The sequence below is a fragment of the Protopterus annectens genome, chromosome 6.part0 (assembly GCF_019279795.1).
Source record: "Protopterus annectens isolate FY-2018-M chromosome 6.part0, PAN1.0, whole genome shotgun sequence".
NCBI lineage: Eukaryota > Metazoa > Chordata > Ceratodontiformes > Protopteridae > Protopterus > Protopterus annectens.
This window is the reverse complement of record NC_056737.1, coordinates 276,987,691-277,013,635: the sequence shown is the minus strand read 5'-3', so window position 1 is coordinate 277,013,635 and position 25,945 is coordinate 276,987,691. Positions and strand designations below refer to the sequence as shown.

Genomic DNA, 25,945 nt, shown 5'->3' with positions numbered 1-25,945 from the left:
CTATCAGTGCTTGCTCTCGTTCCATATTTTAGCTTTGTGCCATAGCCATTGATTTCCCTGAGGTAAATATTTTATTAAACGTGTCATTCCTGCATATTTTGAAAACACTAATTTACAGATACTCTCCTGATCACTGCATCTCTGTTTACTCTGTGAGTTAGTCTTTTACCTAGTGATGAGTAGTTTAGTTTCACAAATCTTTATGTTTCTGTTACATGTGGAATTATAACTAAGTATGGTAAATAAATACACCATTTAAATTAAGCAATACAATCAATGAAGTAATCAGTTTGCTAATTCTTTATTCTCATTTAAAAAAATGAAATGTTTGTTTCCAAATGTGATGAGACTAATATGTTCTTTTTTTTCTTTTTTATATTACAGCTATATCACCATTGATATTACCTTACAGAAACTAGAGGCCTTTGCTTTCAATAATTTAATGAAAGTGACTCACATGTGAGTACTTATTATGATATTGAAAAACATAAACTAGAAAATGGCATTTGCTTAATGGTTTTAATTTAAATTATGTCCAGCTACCCAAATGACTGGCCACACTTTAACTCTGCATGATCTAACTACTGTGGGACATACTTTAAGACTGCAATTTAATGATTTATTGAGGCATCTGTGTTATTCCATACCGCCATGTGGTAACTTTACCACAACCCTTTGTAATTTAGTAGTTTTATTAACTCTGAGGTTGCACTGAGTCAAGGGAGTGGGAATACTTCATTTTAAATAAAAAACAGTTTTTCCCTTTAAGTTAACGGAGCCTAGAAACCTGTGTATGTAGTAATCTGTGGGTGAATTTCCCTAAGTAAGGGGAGCAGAGGGCCATAGCTTTTCATGTGTGAATAATTGTTTCCCTTTAGGGCTGTACTTTAAGAAACTGGAAAAGTGAGGGTAGTCATTCAGTCAGGCTGTGATAATTTTTGCAATGTTAAAATGAAATGTAATACCTGTGAGGCATGTTCCTTCTTTACTCACATTCTGAACTGTACAGTTACCTTGTCCTGCTAGATAAGGGGCAGAGCTAATGTCTGCTACTTTAATGCCTATTTCCTCTATCTATGACAACATGTGGCTCAATTACCAAGTTAAAAAAGGGGGATCAGATATAGGATGGAGATGGTCAAGTAGTCAAGGTAAAAAGTCCATACAGTGCAACCTGCCAAGTGAAAGAGGCACAGAAAAAAAGAAACACCAAGAAAATCATAGCCTGTTTCCCAAATTATGAGAGCAATTAGCAATGTATGCACCATTCAAGGAATAATATAAGAAGTAGTAGTCAATGAGAAGAAAGTCCCATTATCCCGTATAGATGAAGAAACATGGAACAGCCTAAAAATAACATAACAAAATAAATGGAAATAAGCACTAGTCCCAGCAGTCTAGGCAAAGGCGACATGATTGTGTGGCATTGATGGACTAATGTTGTCTTGAAATTATGGTAATTATAAAAATGTGTTACAGGCAGACATGACTAGGAAGTAAACAAATTAGGATTCACAAAATGTAAGAAGAACAGGGAGAACGAAGCAAAAAAGTGTTGAGGTATAACTTTATTTATAATGGAGAGATCAAAGAAACAAAAGAAACGAGTAAACAAGGAGGAGCAGAAACATGCGTCTTGTGATAGATATGAAATGGAGGGATAGTTTATACATGGAGTGTATACACAAACCATATTTATAATGAAGCAGAGGATGCAGAGAAAGAGGAAGACTCTGATATGACAAGTATCAACGGAAACACCTTGATTGCAGCCACATCTAAGAACTGGGATATTATGGATGTCTTACAAGGGGCAAGCCTCAATCAGCTTGTATCAGTACCTTCTCATAAAACAGTAACTTAGGATGCACATTCTCAATTACAGAGGCAGAGATGATCAGAGACCTATAATAGGGTAGTTATCTGTGAACAAGTGACCACTGAACAACATGGCTCATAGTCAACTGTAGAGTTATGCAAGTAGCATACAGTATAGTGTGTCTTTAAGAATCCCATAAGTCTGGTGTACGTGGGATGCCCTCTGACTCTGTCTTGTTTAGGCAGCTGCATTCACAAACAGTACTTATCATGCTGATAACCGTTTGAATAAAAAGGTGCTTACTAAACTGAGGTCTTATATCTTCTAACTGCATCATCTGTCTCATATATAATTGAGGCTTTCTTTACTGCCCTACTGTTTGAAGCATTTCTCATATTTTGGTTTATCATAATATTTAGCTTCATTTTAATTTTACACACATTTACATTTTCTGCACACTTCATCTGGATATTGCTGCTTTGCACACAACCACAGCTTTTTCCGGCTTTGTATCAGATGCTGACAAAGGTTTATTCCTTCATTTCTCATTTTAAACCCAATGCCTTAATTTAGTCATATATACAAATACTGTTTGCTAATTAAGTTGATATTTTGTGTTGAGACTGTATGTACAATTTCTTAATTTAGGCTCAGAAATGGTTTTGCCAATGGAAAACTGTGCATGACTGCTACATTTATCACATAATCAGGCTAGATCTGGAGTTGAATGTAACATCAGTCATGATAGTATATTCACAGAACTGGATTTGAGAAATTCACTGTCTAAGTCAAATGCTTTATTATTGATTTATTCAGGGCAAAAATCCAGAGGACTAGGTAAAATAAGGCTATATTGTGTTTCTACAAATAAAGAGTATGGTCTATTATTTCTAGTTGTATAACGTTAGCAGCTTAACTCATTAGGAAGGTCTGCTTATGAATTATTAGGCATGGGTAAGTAAATCCATAGTGTATAGTTACAAGAGCAGCACACTAGAGAGTAATGTGCAGCCAAACGCAATGATTTCCACAATAATAGAGTCAGGTATTTATGCAGACAGAGTCAGTGATTCATGCAGATCGACAGTCGGCAATTTGTGCAGATGCGAGTCAACAATTCAAGCAGACACAGAATCAAAGATTCCTGCTGAATCAGAGTCAACGATTCATGCAGATGCAAAATCAATGATGGTTTCAGATGCAAAATCAATGATTCATTCAGATACATAGTCAATAATTCATGCAGATACAGAGTCAAAGATTCTTGCTGACACAGCCTAAATAATTCATGCTGAAAAAGAATCAATGCTTTATTCAGAGTCAATGATTCATGCAGATACAGAGACAAAGATTCATGTGGACACAAAATCAAAGATTCATGCAGACACAGAAAAAAAGGATTCATGGAGACACAGACTCAACAATTTTTGCAGACACAGACCCAGTGATCTCCATATTTGCTGAGACAGTAGCTTATAGATTTGTGCAGTACAGACTGTAAAGTCTCAGGAACAAAATGCAGTGTTCAGTGATCACAGAGCACAAATGCAAAACTGATTTCATATGCTGAGTTTGATATTTTTGAGTAGTACACTGATTTATTCACTGGATTCAGCAACATTTGTGAATGCCTTCATCATAATAAAAATAACATAGAGATTATAGTTATAGAAAAAATATGATACTAACAGGATGGCCAGATGACAATGTCATTACTGACTCAAGTCTACTATACTTTTTGTAATAAACTTTCTGAGCTATATGAATTGATGTTCAAATCCAACAATTGATTGTATGAAATCAGCTATGTAGTGTCATGTTAAAGAGGTTATGCATGGAGCATGCTTAGGAATTCCAGAAAAACTGAACTGATGGTAAAAACTGCCAGATCTATAAACTACAGCACAAAAGCAATTCCAAAGACTCAGAGATACCTCATAGAGTTGCATGCAGACCAAAGAGTAAAGTTGCTTCTTATATTTTTTCCAGTTTGAGGGCATTCTGTCACTTATCTATAGCATCTACTATTCTAAATACCTAGATGTCGTAATGTTAAAAGATACCTCATCACAAAAGTTAGTATGAGTTTGAAGCCATTTTTTCTTAACACAGTATCCCTGACACACCTATCACAGATAGTCATCGACAGTTTGCAAGCTGAGAATTTCAGTTTTTTTTCACAGCCCTGGGAGATTCAACACATCACATCTTCACCAAGAAATCTTTATGAAAATTATATTGCTAGATCAAAACAAGATCATTACCTTACTCTTGTCTAATATAGAAAGTTTCCACCACAGCCTAACAAACATTTAGCTTTACAGTTTTTAATAGGGAGAAAATGAGAACAAAGCTGTCAGCATTTTCTGTTGTATTTCAAAGAAACAGAAAGACTAGTATAACAGATTCGCTAAGACTTTCTCTAAACTGACACCCCAAGAGACATCAGAATCTAGAATCTAGTTGATAAATACTTGGAACAACAGGAAGCTGTAATAACTGGAGATACAAGCACATCAGAGTCCTATACTGTTCAGACAAAAAAGGTCTGAACAGTATAGGACTCTGATGTGTTTGTATCTCCAGACAAAAAAGGTCTAATCATAAGAAGGATTAGAAAGCAGCTATACAGGAATGGACTGTTCTCATCTCAGTACAATAAAATGACTGAGAAATCACCAGTAAAGGACACTTCACACCAGAAAGTGAAAATTCACAAATGCATCCTGATATTGACCATGTATTAGCCAATCTAGCTTTGACAGACATAATTACAACAGTTTGCAAGACACCAATTTCCAGATGTGATACAAAAACCTGCCATGACTACATCATTTACTAGTGACTGTGACGTGCCTATATGTAGTAGAGTTATTAGAAAACAAGCTAAGTGGAATGACATCGCTACATGCTATGACTGCAAAAGTTTGTAATAGTACTGCTATTAATTTACAGTGCATTTTTCAAATGTGTTTATATTGCTGCGTATATTTTCTGCATGTATCTTCCTCAGCAGTAATGAATGTATACCATGTGATGTTCCTAGTCGTATACATATCTAGTGTCTATAGTGTATTCTTAAGGGAAGGAATATTATGTACCATGCTCTGTGCCTCTAAAATTCCCTTAATGTTAGTGAATGTAAGATGTCACATGACTCTGTCTTGTTTAGGCAGTTGCTAGTGTATGGTTGTTTAGTTGGAAACTGCTGTGCATCTATGTCATTCTTTAATATCACTACCCAGAACAAAAACTGAGCCCAAGTGCATCAAATTTCAGAATATCTGACTCGTACAGAATGGGACAGTGTCTAAAGAAAGTGCCATTAATGAAATCAGTGTGGGTGAACAGAGGACAATAAATGAAAAAACTGTCATCAATGTGACAGTAAACGTTTATGTGAAACTTGCCATTGTAAATCGCCATTACTTTAACAACAGACTCTTATGAGAAACAAACATCCAAATCCAAGTGGAAGAAAATAAATGCTGTGGTTCCCCAAAGAGGGGTCATAAGAAGTTAAGAAAATTATATATAGCATTTAGAAGTAGAAGCAGAAGTGTAGTTAGGGTATGCAAAGGAAAGAGTTGTGTGCACAGCTATTATTGGGTATTATTGGATGATGCCGATCAGTCATTATTGCACATTTCTGAATGTTGATAGCGCATATACAGTGAGGGCCAAAGCTCTTTAGTTCTTTGAGTGTGGTATAAGATGTGACAAATGGAAATGCTGCCAGCCCAGCTAGCTGGAATTTTGTAAATAATCATATATCATTTGTGAATATCAACACGATTCATATGCTTGTCTTACAAATATAAGAGAACTATATGTTATGTGTATATTAAACTACTGTTGCAGAAGGGTGTGTTGAACAGGGTTTGTACAGTACTGAGCTTCAAGGATGTATCCACAGTGTAGCCTACTGGAAAAGAACAGAAATGTAAATAAACTGTACACCTGTGCAAATGTATGTTTTTATAGCAGAAGCTGGAACATACAGAATTAACTTGCAAAACTTCAAAAAAATAAGTTGAAATTAAAGTGTTTTACGATTGTGTTATCTCTCAGTTTCAGTTCAGCAGTAGACACAATGTCTAGCACTAGAAGTTTTTGTATTGTCTTGAAACAGAAATAATTACTAGGTTTTAAATGTGAAAGTGTTTTGTTGTTTTATGACTTTCACATTCTGCAAACTTCTGAGAGATATGTGCTTCTCATACAGAGATGTTAAAATTCTGTTAGTATCTGTTTAGCCTGGGAACTGAAGTCAGGTGACAAAGAGTGATGTCATCCAAACAACCCAGCAGTAATGTTTATTATTAATTTAAGAACTCTCTGAGAGAGAGACTATGTATTTTGCATTTTGTCTTTCACCTGGAAACATCCATCATCCCCATCATCTACACTTGCCTTGCTAATAATAAGTGACCATGGCACAGTAATTTCTTTTAGATATAGATAGGAATATAGATAAGATTAGTTTAGATATTTTCTGTATTTATTTGAGACAGTCCTGCAATGTTGTTTTAAAATATTTTGTGTGATTTTGAACTCTTAAGTAATTGTGTTTGTTTTCTGAGTATTGTCTTGTTCTTTTATTATTTATTATTAAATATATTTAAACCTAACTTTGTGGCTGATATGTGTGAGACATATTTAAGCTCTTAGAGTACTTGCATACATATTTGGTGACACTGTACAGGCCACTCCTAAAATAGCTTTGCAAATCTTGGTCAAAAGTACCATTTTGATTAATAGTAACATTACACAGTAGGATTAAACAGCCTTTGCAAGGGTCTTATAGTAGCTTATAAGTAAGGGTGACTGGTGGCAGCTGGTACTACCTTATAGTCTGGGCAGAAGGGGGCATAGCTAGTAAACCTGTGCCAGCCTTTCCTAGGTGTGTGTGTGTGTGTGTGTGTGTGTGTGTGTGTGTGTGTGTGTGTGTGTTTGCATATCAATCAAATCTCAAAGTGTGTGTGTCAACTACTTGGGCAGGGACATGAAGCACTGGTTGGACAGAGAGGGTGCTAGAGGTATTAGCTTGGCCACTCAGCTGAGATCCTAACCATATAAACTGTGCCAGTGGGGAATCTTATTGAGGATCTGGGGAAAAGGGAGAAACCAGTCCCTGACTGACTGTGGCCTCTGTGCTGTTAAGGAAAATTGCTCTTTACTGTGTGTGTACTTGTCATCCTCCCATTGTGTGTGTCCCTCACTGTTAGCAGTGGTGAGGATTGAGGCTCCTTGATTACTGGGACAGTGCAGGTGTGTCACATAAGATATAGTAGGTCAACTACTACAAGTGTAGCAAACAGTCTGATATATTTTTCAAAAGAAAGTTTTGTTTTAATGTGCGCAAATAAGAGGGGAACTTTTGTTTCGTTTTTCAACTTAGAGTTGAGAGGCACATATTGGAGACAATGGACCATGATCCTTTAGTTGGAGTTAAGGAGTGCCAGATTGAAAAATGGACTTTTTATGTTCCCCAATGTACATTTGAAGGGTACTAGGTCAGGGCATGGCAATGGGAAGTAGATGAACCAGCTATAGCTGTGGTACAAGGAAACACAGAAGGAGGCAGACACACAGCAGCATCAGTTAAGGCAGACTGAAACACAGAAAGTGATCATAAAAGCAAAGGGCCATGCAAAAGGAAACATGGACAGTTCATTACATTATTGTTTTTGTTTATGACAGCAGAAGGAAACAATCTGTGTATCTAGTCTGCTCTGACTGACTCAGGCAGCATTCTAAAATTCAGTAAAGAAATGAGATAAAACATTTTATATAAGTAAAAGAGCAAAGGAAGGTAAGGTAGGACTAATGAAACTTAAAACTATGCTAGGTTGAGCAGGTATGAATGTGGAAAAAACAGGACTAAATAATGGATATATTTACAGAGAAGGAAAATGGAGATCCACTGTCTCTTAAAAACAGTTCTTTTTTTTCTTCCATGTTTAAACATAAACTGGGCTTATTTATGAGGAACAAAGGGTATATGTCTTCTATTTGGGTATCTCAGTCCTGAGTGATTTTGTGCCTATTCAAACATACTCTAGTTTAATTTGTGATAGAGACCAAGACTCACATGGCAGTGAAGCGTTGGGGGGTGGGATTTGGCAGGGTCTCCGATTATGTTGTTCATGCAGGCATGGGCACTATTATAGGTAAATATCTCCAAGTACAAAAAACAAGCCAGCAGCAAGCAGATAGTGTCCAAAAGAGCAGTTTAATAAAAACTACCCCAACAGCATAATAGCATCCAAAAACATACCGGTTTCGGCAATGGTTAGAAACCTAGCCTTCTTCAGTGTACAGCAGGAAGCCAAGACAGAATTGCTGTATTTAAACAGATGAAACCATGCTGATTGGTTACAAAATAATAAGCATGTGCTGATAATCAAACAGCAGAAACACAAAGTTTTTTATGGCCATGAATACATTCAAAAATAAATCATTAAGGGGCTTAAGTACATACTTATCATAATTGGCTATCTTAATCTATATTTTAGTAACACATATACAAAATACAATTTACTAAATATGAAACACCAATTATACATGAGCCAATGTTGAACAAAATATGCATGTGTGCAGAATGCATAATAAATCAGAATACATACTGCAATATTGGCATGAGTTAATCCAATAGGAATATAAAAATATATATGTGTATTCTGAATATAGGAATACCATATGTTCCACAAAACATGTATAATATATTCAATTTATAAACAATCATTTATCCCAGGGCTAAATAATGCTCCTAGTTTCGTGATCCATTTCTTTTCTTTAAGATTAAGTTTATTGTGCCAACCACTCTTAATGGTTCTATCACCAATGATTTTGTCAATAATAGTGAAGTGAAATTTGGCAGTACTGTGTATTAGAGTGTGTTTATATAATGCATTAGTAGTTTTATGGCATCTAATGTCACTGAGATGCTCTGAGATACGTAGTTTAACTGGTCTTGATGTCTGTCCTACATAAAATGAATGGCAAGTGCAACATGCCAGATAAACGGCCCAATCTGTGTTACAGTTTGCAAAAAATCTAATGTCAAAAACAGTATTGGTATTCCTACTGGTAAACTCCTTAGTTTTCAACATATGCTTACAGTTGACACAGTGGCCACATGGAAAAGAGCCAATAAGCCTATCACCTAAAACTGTAGTTTGATATACTTGTGGTAAGGTGGACTCATGGTGATGTTTGTAATGATTAAAGTGACCAGCCAAATTCTTTCCCTTACGAAAAGAAAAAAGGCACTTATCAGGAACAATGTTTTTAATTCTGACATCAGCCTCCAAAATGTTCCAGTTGTCCCTAATAATCTTAATAAAGTTGTTTGTATTTCTACCAAATGTTGTAGTGAGTCTAAGTTTGTTTGTCTTGATATGTTTCTTTTTATATGTTAATAAATTCGGTCTATGTAGACCCCTAGCATAATTCTGAGCCATGGTCACATATCCTGAACAATAGCCACGCTCAATGAATCTGTTATGCAAATCCTGAGCATGATTGACATAAGTAGTGTTCTCAGAACAATTCCGCCTGATCCTAATAAATTGCGATTTAGGGATGTTCTTTGCGATATGTTTTGGATGAAAGCTGGATGCGTGGAGAATCGTATTATATTGGGGGAATTTTCTATGGGTTTCAGTTGTCAAGGTGTTGTCATTATTCCTAGTTACCAAAACATCCAAAAATGTAATGGATTCGATCGTAAGTAATAGTGAATTGTATTCCCCATATATTATCATTCAGGTATTCCATAAATTCCTGAAGATATGGAATGTCCGATCTCCACACCATCCAGCAATCATCCAAATATCTGCGCCAGATATCAATTTCCGGCAAAAACAGATTATGAGTGTCATCATAAATCATAATTTGTTCAATATAGGCCATAAACAGATCAGCATAAATTGGGGCAAAAGATGCCCCCATAGCTGTACCTCTGGTCTGAAGATAACATTCCTGGTTGTAGAAAAAAACATTCTTAGTCAAAACATGCTCAGTTAGATTCAACAAGAGGGTATTAAAACCAGGTTGATATAATTTAGATTCATTGAGCCAAAATTCAATTGCATCAAGTCCACCCCAATGTGGAATATTAGTGTAAAGTGAACTTACGTCCAAGGTACATAGTAACCATTCTGTATCCAACTGCATATCATTTACAATACTCAAAAATTGAGTGGTATCCTGTATTCGTGATCTTACATATGGTAGCAATGGCTTTAAATGCATAGTTAGGAATTCAGAAAGAGGTTCTGTTATCGACCCCATGCCTGATACAATCGGCCTACCAGGTGGATGTGAGAGATCCTTATGTATTTTAGGTAGAAAGTAAATATATTGTCTAGTAGGATCAGTAATTGTTAACTGATAACATGTTTTCTTGTCAATAATACCATTTTCAACAGCAGAATTCAAAAAGTCATCAATGTCCTTTTTGAAAACCAAGGTGGGGTCCAGTGGCATTTTGGTATAATATTTGACATCATTAAGTTGTTTATGTGCTTCAATGTCATAAGCACACCAATCTAACACTACCACTGCCCCTCCTTTGTCTGCGTTGATAATGACTAGTTCTTTATTGTTTACAAGTTCCTCTAGACAAGATTTTTCACCATCAGTGATGTTATTAGGCATAGGTCTCTCATAATTATGCTTAAAATGTAACTCACTAAGTACACTTCTCAAAAAGAGGTTAACAGCTGGATGCATAGGAGGAGTGAAATTAGAAGCATGATATTTGAAACCTTCCTGTTGTGAATGTGTAGTATCCCCTTGTTCCTGAAAAAACAATTTTAAATTAATAAGCCTACAAAATGAAAATAGGTCATTAGTAAATGAGTCTTCTGGAACAAAAAAACCCGGAATAAAGGATAAACCTTTATTTAGTAGAGATATCTGTTCATCTGATAAAATAGTGCTAGAAATGTTACATACATTATTTATTTTTTGGTCAATATCTCCAACAGATTTTTGCAGACTGGTAACTTTTTCCGTGCTTCCTGCCCCCCCCTCCTCCTCCTACCCCTGTGTTCCCTAAAGGGGATACATAGTTTTTACGTTTGGGAGTGGGGGAATCCATGGTGGACTGTGTGTCAGTATCTGTACCAGATGAGGTTACTGATTGATGGTTACTATGTACCTTGGACGTAAGTTCACTTTACACTAATATTCCACATTGGGGTGGACTTGATGCAATTGAATTTTGGCTCAATGAATCTAAATTATATCAACCTGGTTTTAATACCCTCTTGTTGAATCTAACTGAGCATGTTTTGACTAAGAATGTTTTTTTCTACAACCAGGAATGTTATCTTCAGACCAGAGGTACAGCTATGGGGGCATCTTTTGCCCCAATTTATGCTGATCTGTTTATGGCCTATATTGAACAAATTATGATTTATGATGACACTCATAATCTGTTTTTGCCTGAAATTGATATCTGGCGCAGATATTTGGATGATTGCTGGATGGTGTGGAGATCGGACATTCCATATCTTCAGGAATTTATGGAATACCTGAATGATAATATATGGGGAATACAATTCACTATTACTTACGATCGGGAATCCATTACATTTTTGGATGTTTTGGTAACTAGGAATAATGACAACACCTTGACAACTGAAACCCATAGAAAATTCCCCCAATATAATACGATTCTCCACGCATCCAGCTTTCATCCAAAACATATCGCAAAGAACATCCCTAAATCGCAATTTATTAGGATCAGGCGGAATTGTTCTGAGAACACTACTTATGTCAATCATGCTCAGGATTTGCATAACAGATTCATTGAGCGTGGCTGTTGTTCAGGATATGTGACCATGGCTCAGAATTATGCTAGTGGTCTACATAGACCGAATTTATTAACATATAAAAAGAAACATATCAAGACAAACAAACTTAGACTCACTACAACATTTGGTAGAAATACAAACAACTTTATTAAGATTATTAGGGACAACTGGAACATTTTGGAGGCTGATGTCAGAATTAAAAACATTGTTCCTGATAAGTGCCTTTTTTCTTTTCGTAAGGGAAAGAATTTGGCTGGTCACTTTAATCATTACAAACATCACCATGAGTCCACCTTACCACAAGTATATCAAACTACAATTTTAGGTGATAGGCTTATTGGCTCTTTTCCATGTGGCCACTGTGTCAACTGTAAGCATATGTTGAAAACTAAGGAGTTTACCAGTAGGAATACCAATACTGTTTTTGACATTAGATTTTTTGCAAACTGTAACACAGATTGGGCCGTTTATCTGGCATGTTGCACTTGCCATTCATTTTATGTAGGACAGACATCAAGACCAGTTTAACTACGTATCTCAGAGCATCTCAGTGACATTAGATGCCATAAAACTACTAATGCATTATATAAACACACTCTAATACACAGTACTGCCAAATTTCACTTCACTATTATTGACAAAATCATTGGTGATAGAACCATTAAGAGTGGTTGGCACAATAAACTTAATCTTAAAGAAAAGAAATGGATCACGAAACTAGGAGCATTATTTAGCCCTGGGATAAATGATTGTTTATAAATTGAATATATTATACATGTTTTGTGGAACATATGGTATTCCTATATTCAGAATACACATATATATTTTTATATTCCTATTGGATTAACTCATGCCAATATTGCAGTATGTATTCTGATTTATTATGCATTCTGCACACATGCATATTTTGTTCAACATTGGCTCATGTATAATTGGTGTTTCATATTTAGTAAATTGTATTTTGTATATGTGTTACTAAAATATAGATTAAGATAGCCAATTATGATAAGTATGTACTTAAGCCCCTTAATGATTTATTTTTGAATGTATTCATGGCCATAAAAAACTTTGTGTTTCTGCTGTTTGATTATCAGCACATGCTTATTATTTTGTAACCAATCAGCATGGTTTCATCTGTTTAAATACAGCAATTCTGTCTTGGCTTCCTGCTGTACACTGAAGAAGGCTAGGTTTCTAACCATTGCCGAAACCGGTATGTTTTTGGATGCTATTATGCTGTTGGGGTAGTTTTTATTAAACTGCTCTTTTGGACACTATCTGCTTGCTGCTGGCTTGTTTTTTGTACTTGGAGATATTCACTTTTAAGCCGTGCAGTTCCTGACGTGCAGGGGAATATTTTGGTTGTTGCACTATTATAGGTCCCACTACTCGCCAAACCATTATATGTAACCAGGCACAGGGATGCTAGGGATTACTAAGCATCAAAAATTCCAGTGTCCCAAAGTATGCAGATAATGACAGTGCTTCAATGCACACATGCTGTGCTTCCTCCACTTTACTTTCTAACTTAGAAGAAAGAAAAAACATAAACTTAATAATCATTGCCAACTGCATTTCCCTTCCACATCCCATTCATTGCTTACTGAACACCCAAAACTCAACAAGCAAACCATTAAGTCGAATACTGTGCGACTTTAATTACCCCTCAATTAACTGGCTAACCCATGCCATCCCCAATAAATATTCTGAGTTTCTGTAATTTTGTAAATTTCAATTCCCCAATTCAAACTGCCACCAAAAGTTAAACCTCCTTCATCTTGCTCTTCAACTACTCTCCATCTTGTACCATTTTTCATGTTATCATCTCCCTGGTTAAATTAGTCGACCTGTATGTAGCCTTCATGCTTAATACAAGCCTCCTCACACAAAAACCCAAGAGTAGAAACAAACCAAGGACTATTTCCCACTATTTGGCTAATCAGATTATCTACTGTTAAAATATGTTAGTATTTTTTCACTAATGTCCTATAAGACATTTATTTATTTATTTTATTTATTGGCATATGTTAACCGGGTTGGTCCAGCTGGGCTTGTGGCCCATTTTCAGTGGAGACCCGAGGAGAAAACCCCCAAAGTAAACACAAACAGTTTACAGAGATTCAAACATTTGAGTCAAAAATATGGTCAAAATCAGTTATACAAGAATGTTAGAGAGACAAAGCAGAAAATGCAAACACATGATATACACATATCAATATTTTTACAGACTAAAAAATATATTTACATATTTACAAAAAAAGTTAAGTCCAACTATTGATTGTAGAGTTTAATAAGTATCCACAATAGTGGAGAACTTAGCTGTATGTGGAGGGACTGAAAAGTTATATAGTAGGGTTGTGGGGAGCTTAAGTAGGGGCTTGGCAAGAACATATTTTGGAGTTGGGTAGATGAAGTTTGAGTTTTTCTTTACAGTGGGATGGGTGAATGATGGAACAAACATCTCTTGGGAGTTTGTTCCCGGCTTGGACGATGGAGTGTTTATATAGGAGTTTGCTGGCTATTTTTTTGGGTTGGTAGATTTGTAGTAGTTGCTGATTAGAGGTACAGAGAGTCCACGGAGGAATGTAGATAGAGATGAAGGAAGAGAGAGCAGGGCAGGATGAAGGTTTGGAAAGAATGAAGTGTAGCATTTGAAGTTGTGACAGCAGTAGAAGATGGGGGAATTCTAACCAGTGGAGAGTATTTAGGGTAAGGCAATGATGTGTATTGTATGGAGAGTTTGTGATAAATCTAGCTATCTTGTGGTATGTTTGTTGGAGTTTGTTTAAAGTAGTAGTTTGGATGTTGGTGAATACTGGGGCAGCATATAGAAGGGAGGGGAGAAGAAGAGCTTGTGCAAGGGAGAATCTGGCATTTGTAGTTGGAAATATTTTGTTGCGATACAGTAAATCAAGTTTTTGGTGAATCTTTTTTATGCTTTGGAGGATGTGCAAATTGAATTTGAATTCATCATCTATGATGACCCCAAGGAGTTTAGTGTGAGCTTCAGATTGGATAACAGTGTTATTAGAGGAAGTAATAGTAAAGGTGGATTTGAGGTGAGAGAGAGATTGGGGGAAAAATAATGAGAGGTTGGTCTTTTTAGGGTTGAGAATGAGAAGATTCCTGGACAACCACTGTTCAGTGGATAGGAAGGCCTGTTGCGTAAGAGTGTGGAGATTAGAGATATTGTCTGAAATGGAGATGAGAGTTGAGTTGTGTGCATATTGGATGAGGGAGGATTGTTTACAAGAAGTATAGAGATCATTGATAAAGACATTAAATAGGAGGGGACCCAGGATGGGACCTTGTGGTACCCCAGTTGGGACAGGTATGAATGGAGAAGTGGAAAAGAGCCATTTAACAGATTGCTGCCTGCAGGATAAGTAACTAGAGAACCAGGCAAGGGAGGAAGAAGATAAACTGAGGTCTGCAAGTTTAGTTAGCAGTAGGGGATGGGAGACTGTATCAAAGGCTTTGGAAAGGTCAAGGAAGAGACATTATATGAGTTTGTTGTCTAGGGCCTCTGCAATTGTATGTGTAAAAGATAAGAGAGCAGTAGTTGTGCTGTGTTTGGGACAGAAACCATGCTGAGTGGGAGTAAGGAGGTTATCCTGAAGGAGGTAGTTGAGTAGTTGTGAGTGAATATGTTTTTCAAGAATCTTAGAGAGAGGAGATAGAATAGCTATAGGTCGGTAGTTAGATGGGTCTGTAGAGTTTCCACCTTTATGCAGGGGAATAATGAAAAAGGATTTCCATAGGGTGGGGATGGTGGACTCCTGAATAGATCTATTGATTAGTATAGATACTGGATAGGCAATGGAGTCAGCAGCAAGTCTGAGGAAGGAAAGAGGTAGATTGTCAGTGGAGGGAGAGCAGGGTTTGAGTTTAACATGGTTATTGGTACAATATTTTATCACAAACACATGTCAATAAGAGAATGTTCTGATTTAATCTTTTAAATTCTTATTGATTCAGTATTTTCAAACACAATTTCAGTCAAACGTACTGTGCACCCACTTCATCTAATATGTTTAATGAGAATGTTCCTGGTACACCTGCACTTTGTTGAAGTAGGTTCACCTGCAGAGTTTCTGATTGTCTTTTCGACATTGTAATTTTTCTTACTGCGATTAGTCAGACTGTGCAAGCCAGCAGATAACTTTGAGTGTGTGTTTTTTTCCACACTTTTCTCTAGTGTAACTTTACCACAGAGTGGATATATATAATTTAGGAGGGTGTGGAGGGTTTGGAAAAAAAATAAATGTCCTTGTTTTCCCACCTTACTGAACTAGAATAGTCCAGTCTTCAGATTTTACTGATCTCTGGGCTTTGTCTTAGTTCCTGCGCTATCCATATCCTTATTTGGATAAGAGGAAGCTTCTTTGTTCCCCAGTGGGAGTGGGGAGCACTGAGCAACCTATTTCTCCCTAGAGGAGTGGTTCCAGCCCAGCAACTTGTAGTTTATTGGCCATTTTGGGTCAATTCCTGGCTCTTTTCAACCCCCTGCTATAAAGCCCGTTTTTGCACGCTTTTTCGCTTGTATACAACTCAGCACAGCTCCTCGTGGTGTCCTGCAGAGTTCTACAAGCAGCAGAGAGTGAAAGAGTGACTTTCCTTGATTTTTAAGTATTTTTTCTGGCTTTCATTTTAATTACTGTATCTCGACTGCATTTCACCTAAAAAACAGCTCTGCATATTGTTTATACTGTACCTGTGTTGATTCTAAACTGTTTGCACTTTAAAAGTTATTTTTGTTTAATTTAACTGTTAGGCTAACACACTCAAGTGCGCTAGCCATTTTATAGCATTTACTGTTTGCTACTGTATCTTTTTCTTCTGTCTCTGTAAAAAAAGAAAAAAAAAAAAAATATCCTTGTTTTCCCGCCTTACTGAACTAGAATAGTCCAGTCTTCAGATTTTGCTGATCTCTGGGCTTTGTCTTAGTTCCTGTGCTATCCATATCCTTATTTGGATAAGAGGAAGCTTCTTTGTTCACCAGTGGGAGTGGGGAGCACTGAGCAACCTATTTGTCCCTAAAGGAGTGGTTCCAGCCCAGCAACTTGTAGTTTATTGGCCATTTTGGGTCAATTCCTGGCTCTTTTCAACCCCCTACTATAAAGCCCATTTTTGCGCGCTTTTTCGCTTGTATACGACTCAGCACAGCTCCTTGTGGTGTCCTGCAGAGTTCTACAAGCAGCAGAGAGTGAAAGAGTGACTTTCCTTGATTTTTAAGTATTTTTTCTGACTTTCGCTTTAATTACTGTATCTCGACTGCATTTTGCCTAAAAAACAGCTCTGCATATTGTTTATACTGTACCTGTGTTGATTCTAAACTGTTTGCACTTTAAAAAGTTATTTTTGTTTAATTTAACTGTTAGGCTAACACACTCAAGTGTGCTAGCCATTTTATAGCATTTACTGTTTGCTACTGTATCTTTTTCTTCTGTCTCTGTAAAAAAAAAAAAAAACAAAAAATATCCTTGTTTTCCCGCCTTACTGAACTAGAATAGTCCAGTCTTCAGATTTTACTGATCTCTGGGCTTTGTCTTAGTTCCTGTGCTATCCATATCCTTATTTGGATAAGAGGAAGCTTCTTTGTTCACCAGTGGGAGTGGGGAGCACTGAGCAACCTATTTGTCCCTAGAGGAGTGGTTCCAGCCCAGCAACTTGTAGTTTATTGGCCATTTTGGGTCAATTCCTGGCTCTTTTCAACCCCCTACTATAAAGCCCATTTTTACGCTTTTGCGCTTGTATACGACTCAGCACAGCTCCTTGTGGTGTCCTGCAGAGTTCTACAAGCAGCAGAGAGTGAAAGAGTGACTTTCCTTGATTTTTAAGTATTTTTCTGGCTTTCGCTTTAATTACTGTATCTCGACTGCATTTTGCCTAAAAAACAGCTCTGCATATTGTTTATACTGTACCTGTGTTGATTCTAAACTGTTTGCACTTTAAAAAGTTATTTTTTTTAATTTAACTGTTAGGCTAACACACTCAAGTGCGCTAGCCGTTTTATAGCATTTACTGTTTGCTACTGTATCTTTTTCTTCTGTCTCTGTAAAAAAAGAAAAAAAACAAAAAATATCCTTGTTTTCCCACCTTACTGAACTAGAATAGTCCAGTCTTCAGATTTTGCTGATCTCTGGGCTTTGTCTTAGTTCCTGTGCTATCCATATCCTTATTTGGATAAGAGGAAGCTTCTTTGTTCACCAGTGGGAGTGGGGAGCACTGAGCAACCTATTTGTCCCTAGAGGAGTGGTTCCAGCCCAGCAACTTGTAGTTTATTGGCCATTTTGGGTCAATTCCTGGCTCTTTTCAGTGCGATTTTGCATGAAGTTGCTCATAGAGCAGCATCGGGCAGCGCCGGTTAATCAAGTTTAAACTATTTCTGGCTCCGTAAAGTCTGCTCTTCAATTTTTCCCTTAGAACTGCTCTACTTGCAATCTAAACAGCCTATTCTCTATCTGAAAAGCTCAGCACTTGCTCCTAAAGCATTTTTTATACAGGTAAAGCACTCTTAAACAAAAGAAAGTACTTCATTCACCTAAATTCCCTTGAGTACCCATTTCCCTATAGGTCCTTTCTGACTCAGTTACACAGCAATCTTTTTCACTATTCTAGCATGTCGAAGGGTCAGTTGCTGGCGTCTTCTCCTGTTCAGCTGGTGAATCTGGGAATCTTGAGGCAATGTTACAATTGCCTCGCGTACACAGACAACCTTCTCCTCCTCCCAACAAATACAAATATATGCGAGAGATGCAACTATATAGCCAAACTGGAGGCTGAGCTCTCTCAACTCAGTACTGGCAAGACCAGTCAGGAGGAGAAGGTAACCACACACACCACAAACCCAGTCTCACATAGAACTATCACAACTGCAAACCAAACACATAAACACACAAAAACATACTCGGAGGCGCTGATTAAAAATCTACCAAAACAACAGAGGACTCCAAAGCAGACACTCAAGCAACCACCACCTCAAGACATAGCACATGCAACACATAGTTCACAAAGTCAGTGTGCTAAACAGTCACAGCCCTTAAGGCCAAACAACATGCCAGACACACTTGTAATAGGTGACTCCATAGTCAGACACACTGATGTCCCGCTCACCAGACTGAACAAGGAAAAGGTCACAGTAAGCTGCCTGTCGGGCGCTAGAATCCGCCACATAACACAAGCACTCAGGTCACTCCACAGCAAGTACAAATATGACTCAGTCATTGTCCATGCCGGTGTGAACGACCTGAGACATACCTCCCTGGACTACATGAAGAGAGACATAGAGGAGCTCTCTGATTATGTAGCCCAGGCCGGTATGACCCTGACCCTGAGCAGCATCTTACCCTCACCAAGAATGATGCCACAGTACAAAGACAAAATGATCAGTTTTAACAATTGGCTTAATTACTGGTGTCATTCTAAGGGGATCCAATGTCTGTCTGCTTGGGATGACATGCTTGACAAGCCACGCTGCTTCGCAAGGGATGGCTTGGACCTCTCACCCCTGGGCTTCCGGATATTGGCCAAGGCTCTTGCCACCCCCATAGTGCCTTTTTTAGGCAAGGCTCAAATGACAAACCTACCTCCCTAGAAAACACAAGTGGAAAAAACTAAGGGTAATGCTGCTCAATGCCAGAAGTCTAAACCTCAAGATGCACGCTCTCGAAGCCCTCCTCAGTATGGAGAACATCGATGTCTGTGCAGTGACTGAAACCTGGTTCAAGGCTCCTGAGAGCACCCCAGCACTATCAGGTTTTACCTCATATCATGCTTTCCGGCCCCAAAACTTGGACCGAACCACAAAAGGAGGGGGAGTATCCATATTCATCAAAGATACCCACACCTCCAGGTTAGTGGCAACGCACGAAGCATCAGAGACCATCCAGGTGCAACTAACCATAGACAAAACTGCCCTACAGTTTGTAGCATGCTACAGACCACCCTCTCAAACTCAGGAATGCCACACAGCCTTCCTGAAGACACTGGAGAGTATGAATGTCTCTCCAAATACCATCATATTGGGAGACTTCAACTACCCAAACATAGACTGGGAACATTACTCAAGCCCCAACACCCTAGCCCAAAGGTTCCTAGAATTCATAAACTCAAATGCGATGGAACAACTAGTCACCATCCTCACAAGAGGAGATAATATACTAGACCTGATCATCACAAACATGGGGACAAAATGCTCCACACCGGAAGTATATCCCTCATTGGTGAGATCAGACCATAATTTAATCTCACTGGAAATCCACATCCCGCCCCCACCCCCTGCACAAAAGACCACAGTGAAGAACTTCTCAAAAGCCAACTTCACACTTCTTAAGACTGAAGTGGTATCCTTCAAGGCCCCTGGGCCACTGGAAACCACAACCCACACTGCTGAATCCTTTACAAATGCCTTCTACGGGCACCTTCAAGAATGCATGGATCATGCAATCCCAAATAAAACCAAGACCCATTCCCCCAAAGGCAGGAGCCCGGTCTGGTGGACCCCAGCCATAAACAAACTTTACAACAGGAGGAGGAAGCTACCACATGACAGAGCAAAATCCCTAAAAGGGAAGGCATCTCTGATCAGTACTAGCAAAAAACTACGATCACTCATAAAATCATCCAAGGCCAACTTTCAGAGAAAAATCGCAAAAGACACAAAAGACAATCACAAGGCCTTCTTTAGCTATGTTAGAAACCTGGGTGGAAACTCCCAGATATGCTCAAAGTTAGTCCAAAATGACACAAAATATGAACCCACAGACATTGCCAACATTCTGGCAGACAGATTCAGTGCAAATTTCTCCTCCCCCTCCCCCCCAAAAGGAGAAATATCTATCCCAGCAGAGTGTAGCCTCCCTAACATCTCAGATGCCCAGGTGAGAGCCGCCCTCTCTAAAGTTAAAAACACAGCATCAATGGGACCGGACGGTGTCCCGGGCTGTGTGCTACATGAACTCCAAGAGGAACTAAACCCACACATAAGGCTGCTGTTTAATCTTAGCCTTACTACAGGATACGTACCCAAAGAGTGGCGTACGGCAACAGTGGTCCCACTCCACAAAGGCGGTGCTTCTATGGACCCTGGAAATTACCGCCCCATAAGCTTGACGAGCCTGGTCTGCAAAGCTATGGAGAGGATCATTATGGAACTCATAAACAAAGACATTGGGGACCTACAGACATTGGATCCTACCCAATTTGGCTTTGTCAAGGGCAGATCCTGCCTTTTGAACTTGGTCGACTTTTCTGAAACAGTCACTAAGGCCATTGATGAGGGTAAGGCAGTTCACACAGCCTACCTTGACCTTGCAAAAGCCTTCGACACAATACCCCACTCGGGCATCATAGACAAACTCACCAGCTTAAATGTAAACCCATATGTCACAAGATGGGTTGCAAACTGGCTCAAGGACAGAACCCACAGGGTCAGAGTTGCTGGAGCCATGTCAGACTCTAAGCCGGTCTGGCGGTGTCCCACAGGGCTCAGTCCTGGGACCCCTCTTGTTCAGCATTTATTTTTCCGAGGTGCAGGCAAACATAGGAGGATTGTGGCTGACAAAGTTCGCAGATGACTGCAAACTGGGCGCCATAATTGATACTCCAGCGGACACAAGCATCCTTCAGAGAGGCCTCATAGAAACGGATAATTGGTGCCAGAACCATGGCCTTAAGCTGAACGCCAAAAAATGTGTAGTCAAACCCTTTGGGAAAAACAAGGTACCCACAAATTACCACATAGGTGGTAATCCATTAACTATGGAAGAGGTAATCAGGGACCTAGGGACCCAAGTTGACAGTAACCTCTCATTTGACACTCACATTGCCAAAGTGGTTAGGAAGACCTTTTTTATTGCCCACCTTATCATGAAGGGATTCACATCTAGATCAAGAGAGGTCATTGTGCCCCTGTACTCTTCTCTTATCAGGCCAATGATTGAGTACAATGCCCCATTTGGGATGTATCTTACCCGACACCTGCAGCAGTTGGAAAGACCCCAAAAGTTCCTCACCAAGAGGATAAAGGGTCTCAAACATATGTCATATACTGCCCGGCTGAAGAAACTCCAGCTCTATTCAGTCGCATACTGCCTACTCAGAGGTGATCTGTGCCTGACGTACAAGGCCATGTCCAATCCGGAATTAATGGACATGCTCCACCTCAGAAAATCCAAATCCATCAGAGCCACGAGAGCAAAAGACTTGAACCTCAACACAGAAATAAATAGGACGTGCTGGAGTGACAGATTCATAACCCAGAGGCTCCCTACACTCTGGAACAGAATCCCAGTCCATGTTAGGCAGAGCCCCTCACTAACTCTATTCAAGAGAAATCTTGACGAGTGGATGGGAGATCGTAGGTTTACCCCGGGGGTCATCTCGGTGTCACTACTAGACAGAGGCACAGTAAACTAAACCCTAAATGGGCGTAGTATTCTCATCCTAAGGGGTGGTGAAAGCCACACACACTCTGGCTAGGCTTATAAATGCCCTAGGGCAGATAGCCTAGTACGAACCTATGAACCCATGTGTGCTTTGTTTTGTTTCACATTTTTTTGTTTTTGTTTTTCATCTTGAAAAATCAAATTATCTCTCTGTAACTCAAACAAAAGGTAACTAGTATTCCTGTGTTACCTCAAAAAATGAATTTAAATAGATACTCTTGATGTTGTAGAAATTGCAGCTGTTACAATGCAACACATAATTTTTATCAGTTTTCTTTCAAGACAGTGCCACAATTGTTATTAACAACTTTCAGTAAGATATCTAAAAATGATGTGCATTGGTTACTCCTATGAACTGTAAAGATTAGCCCTCTTTAGTAATGAGTGCTAACCCTAACCCTAATGCTGCCCCTTTCGGCCAACCCTAGCCCTACACATTACCTTTATAAAACACTTCCTGTAACACTGCCACTACATAAGGCACACTCACACACACAAACATTCACAAACACACACAAACACTACATCTATCCCCTAACCTAAGCGTGACCATTACTCTAAAATACACAAACTTGTACACAAACATACAGCACCTATCCTTTACTCATACCTAACCCTAACTCACATACACTCACTCCTCCATCTACACTTACCTGTTTTGACATTACATACCATCGACACTTCCACAGCTCAGCTAATGGTACCATCAATGTTAACACAAACCCCCAGCATTTGTCAAAGAAACAGCATTCAACAAAATGCAGGGAACCTACACATGCACACACGTGTGTGTGTGTGTGTGTGTGTGTGTGTGTGTGTGTGTGTGTGTGTGTGTGCGTGCGTGTGTGCGTGCGTGTGTGTGTGTGTGTGTGTGTGTGTGTGTGTGTGTGTGTGCGTGTGCATGTTTGTTTTAAAACTGTCAGTGAGGTAGTGCTGTGTTTGACAAAATAAATTCCTAAAACATGGTCAACAGAAGTGTAGACATTTATTACTGTCTCTGACTAGAATGTCACTCTGAATAACCCTTAAGTGTTTGAATCAGAAAAATCATTATTTTTTAAAATACAGTTGCTATAATGAATGCTAGTTTTATCTGTTTTCTACAAATATAGCAATGAATTCTGTCAAACTGCCAGGAATATTTGTAATTTGTCTTATAGGTGTTTTTTATTTATTCTTATGAATCTTATGTAATCCGTATATGATTAGCCATTTTGTATACATATAACAGTGCAAAGTATTTTTCCATAGTCTGTTATATCACCTTGCACTCACATTTCTTACAAACACTGTGCATATGTACTATTTTTACAAGATTATATATTTTCTGTCTTAATATATACAGATGTATATCACATAATGTGTGACGGGATATTTCCTTGCAGTATGCAGCCCATTTCATGTTGCTAAATTGTGGGTTCAGATTGACTTCCCTCAACCTTCATTTGCCTACTGTGTGACCTTGAACAAGTCACTTAACCAGACAGTGCCTTGGGGCAACTGGGAATTTGAGGTAGGCTCCTTAATGGTCTCATGGACCAGCGGAATGCCTAGTAACTACCTATGACCCATTGTCTTTAAATAATACTGCTTACTTATAATGACAATCGCCTCACCTTTACCAGCACTGGTGATACTATATTCTTATTCTTTTTTCCTTGTATAACCCTGTGGCATGTGTAATACAATCCAACCATTCTGCATGGAGAGGCAATATATGCTAGCCTGACAGACAGTCAATGAAAGATCAAAGTTCTGTGGCCCATGTGATCATTTCTTTTGATGTCTTGAAAGTGAGTTTGAGGTCCTCCATTTCCCTTCAAACCCATTTGCATTAATGAATCTAATGGCTATAGTCCTTTTAAGAGTTTTCATAAAAACTACTAGCTTTGTATACCCGTCTTAAGTGTGACCTCATTTGTGATGCAGTCTGAAGATTGGGTATCTTATAGGTTCATAGGTTGGTACTAGGCTATCAGCCCTAGGGCCTATACAAGCCTAGCCAAAACAATCCCCAGGCTATTTCTTCCCACACTATTTACTTCCCTGGACCCCTGTCTAGCAGGGCAACTGACGTGATCTCCGGGGTGAATTTCCTTTCTCCCATCCAATCGTCAAGGTTCTTTTTGAAGAGGATCAAAGAGGCACACTGCTTGACATGTATGGGCGATCTATTCAAGAGTCTGGGGAGTCCCTGGGTCAGGAACATATCCCTCCAGCATGTTTTGTTTATTGTGATGACAAGGTTTAGATCCCTGGAGCGTGTGGCTCTGAAGGATTGGGATTTCTTTAAGTGTAGCATGTCCAACAGCTCTGGGTTTGACATGGCCTTGTATGTTAAGCAGAGATCGCCTCTGAGTAGACGATATGCGACAGAGTATAGCTGGAGTTTTTTAAGGTGGTCAGCGTAGGGCATCTGCTTTAGGCCTGTGATTCTTTTAGTGAGGTATTTCTGTGGCCTTTCCAGTTGTTGCAGATGTCTTGAGAGGTACATACCAAATGGGGCATTGCATTCTATAATGGGTCTAATGAGGGATGAGTACAGTGGGACAATGACCTCCTTTTTCTGGATGAAAAGCCCTTAGTGATGAGGTGTACCACATAGAAGGATTTCCTGACTGTTGTGGTGATGTGGTTATCGAAGGTGAGACCACTGTCCACCTGTGTCCCTAAGTCTCTTATCACACTTTCGGTGTTTAGTGTCCTGCCACCTATATGGTAATTCACGGATACATGTTTTTTCCCAAAGGGGATAACTATACATTTCTTGGCATTGAGCTTGAGCCCATGGCTCTGGCACCAAGCATCTGTTTCTGTAAGGCCCTTTTGTAGAGTATCCACATCATTTGGGGATTCAATAATGGCTCCCAGTTTGCAGTCATCTGCGAACTTTGTTAGCCAGAGTCCCTTAGTGTTGGCCTGTACTTCAGAGAAGTAGATGCCAAACAAGAGTGGTCCCAGGACTGAACCCTGAGGTACTCCACTTGCCACTTGTCTGGAGCTGGATTTGGAGTCAGCTACTTTTACAGTGTGGGTTCTATCAGTAAGCCAGGTAGCAGCCCATTTGGTGACGTAGGGATTAATGCCCAGCTTAGTAAGTTTAGCTATGATTCCAGAGTGGGGGATGGTGTCAAAGGCCTTGGCAAGGTCTAGATAGGCTGTGTGAAGAGTTCTGAATTTGGAGGGGTTACCTTGTCCATGGCTCTGGAGACTGATTCAAAGAAGTCAGTCAGGTTCAGGAGACAAGATCGGCCCTTCATGAACCCAAACTGGGTGGGGTCCAGTGTTTGAAGGTTGCCAATGTCTTTGTTTATAAGTTCCATGATAATACGCTCCATGGCCTTGCAGATAAGGCTTGTCAGACTGATGGGACATTAGTTTCCGGGATCCAAGGTGGATCCCCCCTTGTGAAGTGGGATAACTGTAGCTCTGCGCCACTCAGTGGGCACAAAACCTGAGGTGAGACTATGATTAAACATGACACTTAGGTGAGGTGCCAGTTCATATTGTAGTTCATGCAGTACACAGCCCGGGATGTCATCTGGTCCCATGGATGCTGTATTCTTAGCTTTGGAGAGTGCATTTTTTACCTGTGTGGCCGTTATTACCGGAATTTGGCAGTCTTCCGGTATTGAGATGGGCCATTTAGGGGGTGAGAGGGGGGTGAAGTTGGCACTGAACCGACCTTCCAGGATATTGGCAATAGCCTTGGGATCAGTATATTTAATGCGTATGATTGGATCACTGATTATCAAAAATGGTCTGTCTTATCTTGTTTCCCATTCCATCTATTCTTGTTAATCACATGCCCATGATTAAATATAAAATTGGTTTAGAAGAATTTGCAATTA

The 25,945-nt window shown here is 39.0% G+C and overlaps 1 protein-coding gene across 2 annotated transcripts in view; it reads left to right on the top strand.

Annotated features, from left to right (window-relative positions):
- The window catches only part of TSHR (thyroid stimulating hormone receptor), a 1,235,241-nt gene that overhangs the window by 576,262 nt on the left and 633,034 nt on the right, over positions 1–25,945 (top strand). For both annotated transcript variants that reach the window (XM_044074034.1, XM_044074033.1), the window contains exon 3: positions 385–459. In XM_044074034.1, the coding sequence (XP_043929969.1) occupies positions 385–459 (75 nt within the window). The remainder of the gene's footprint in view (positions 1–384; positions 460–25,945) is intronic.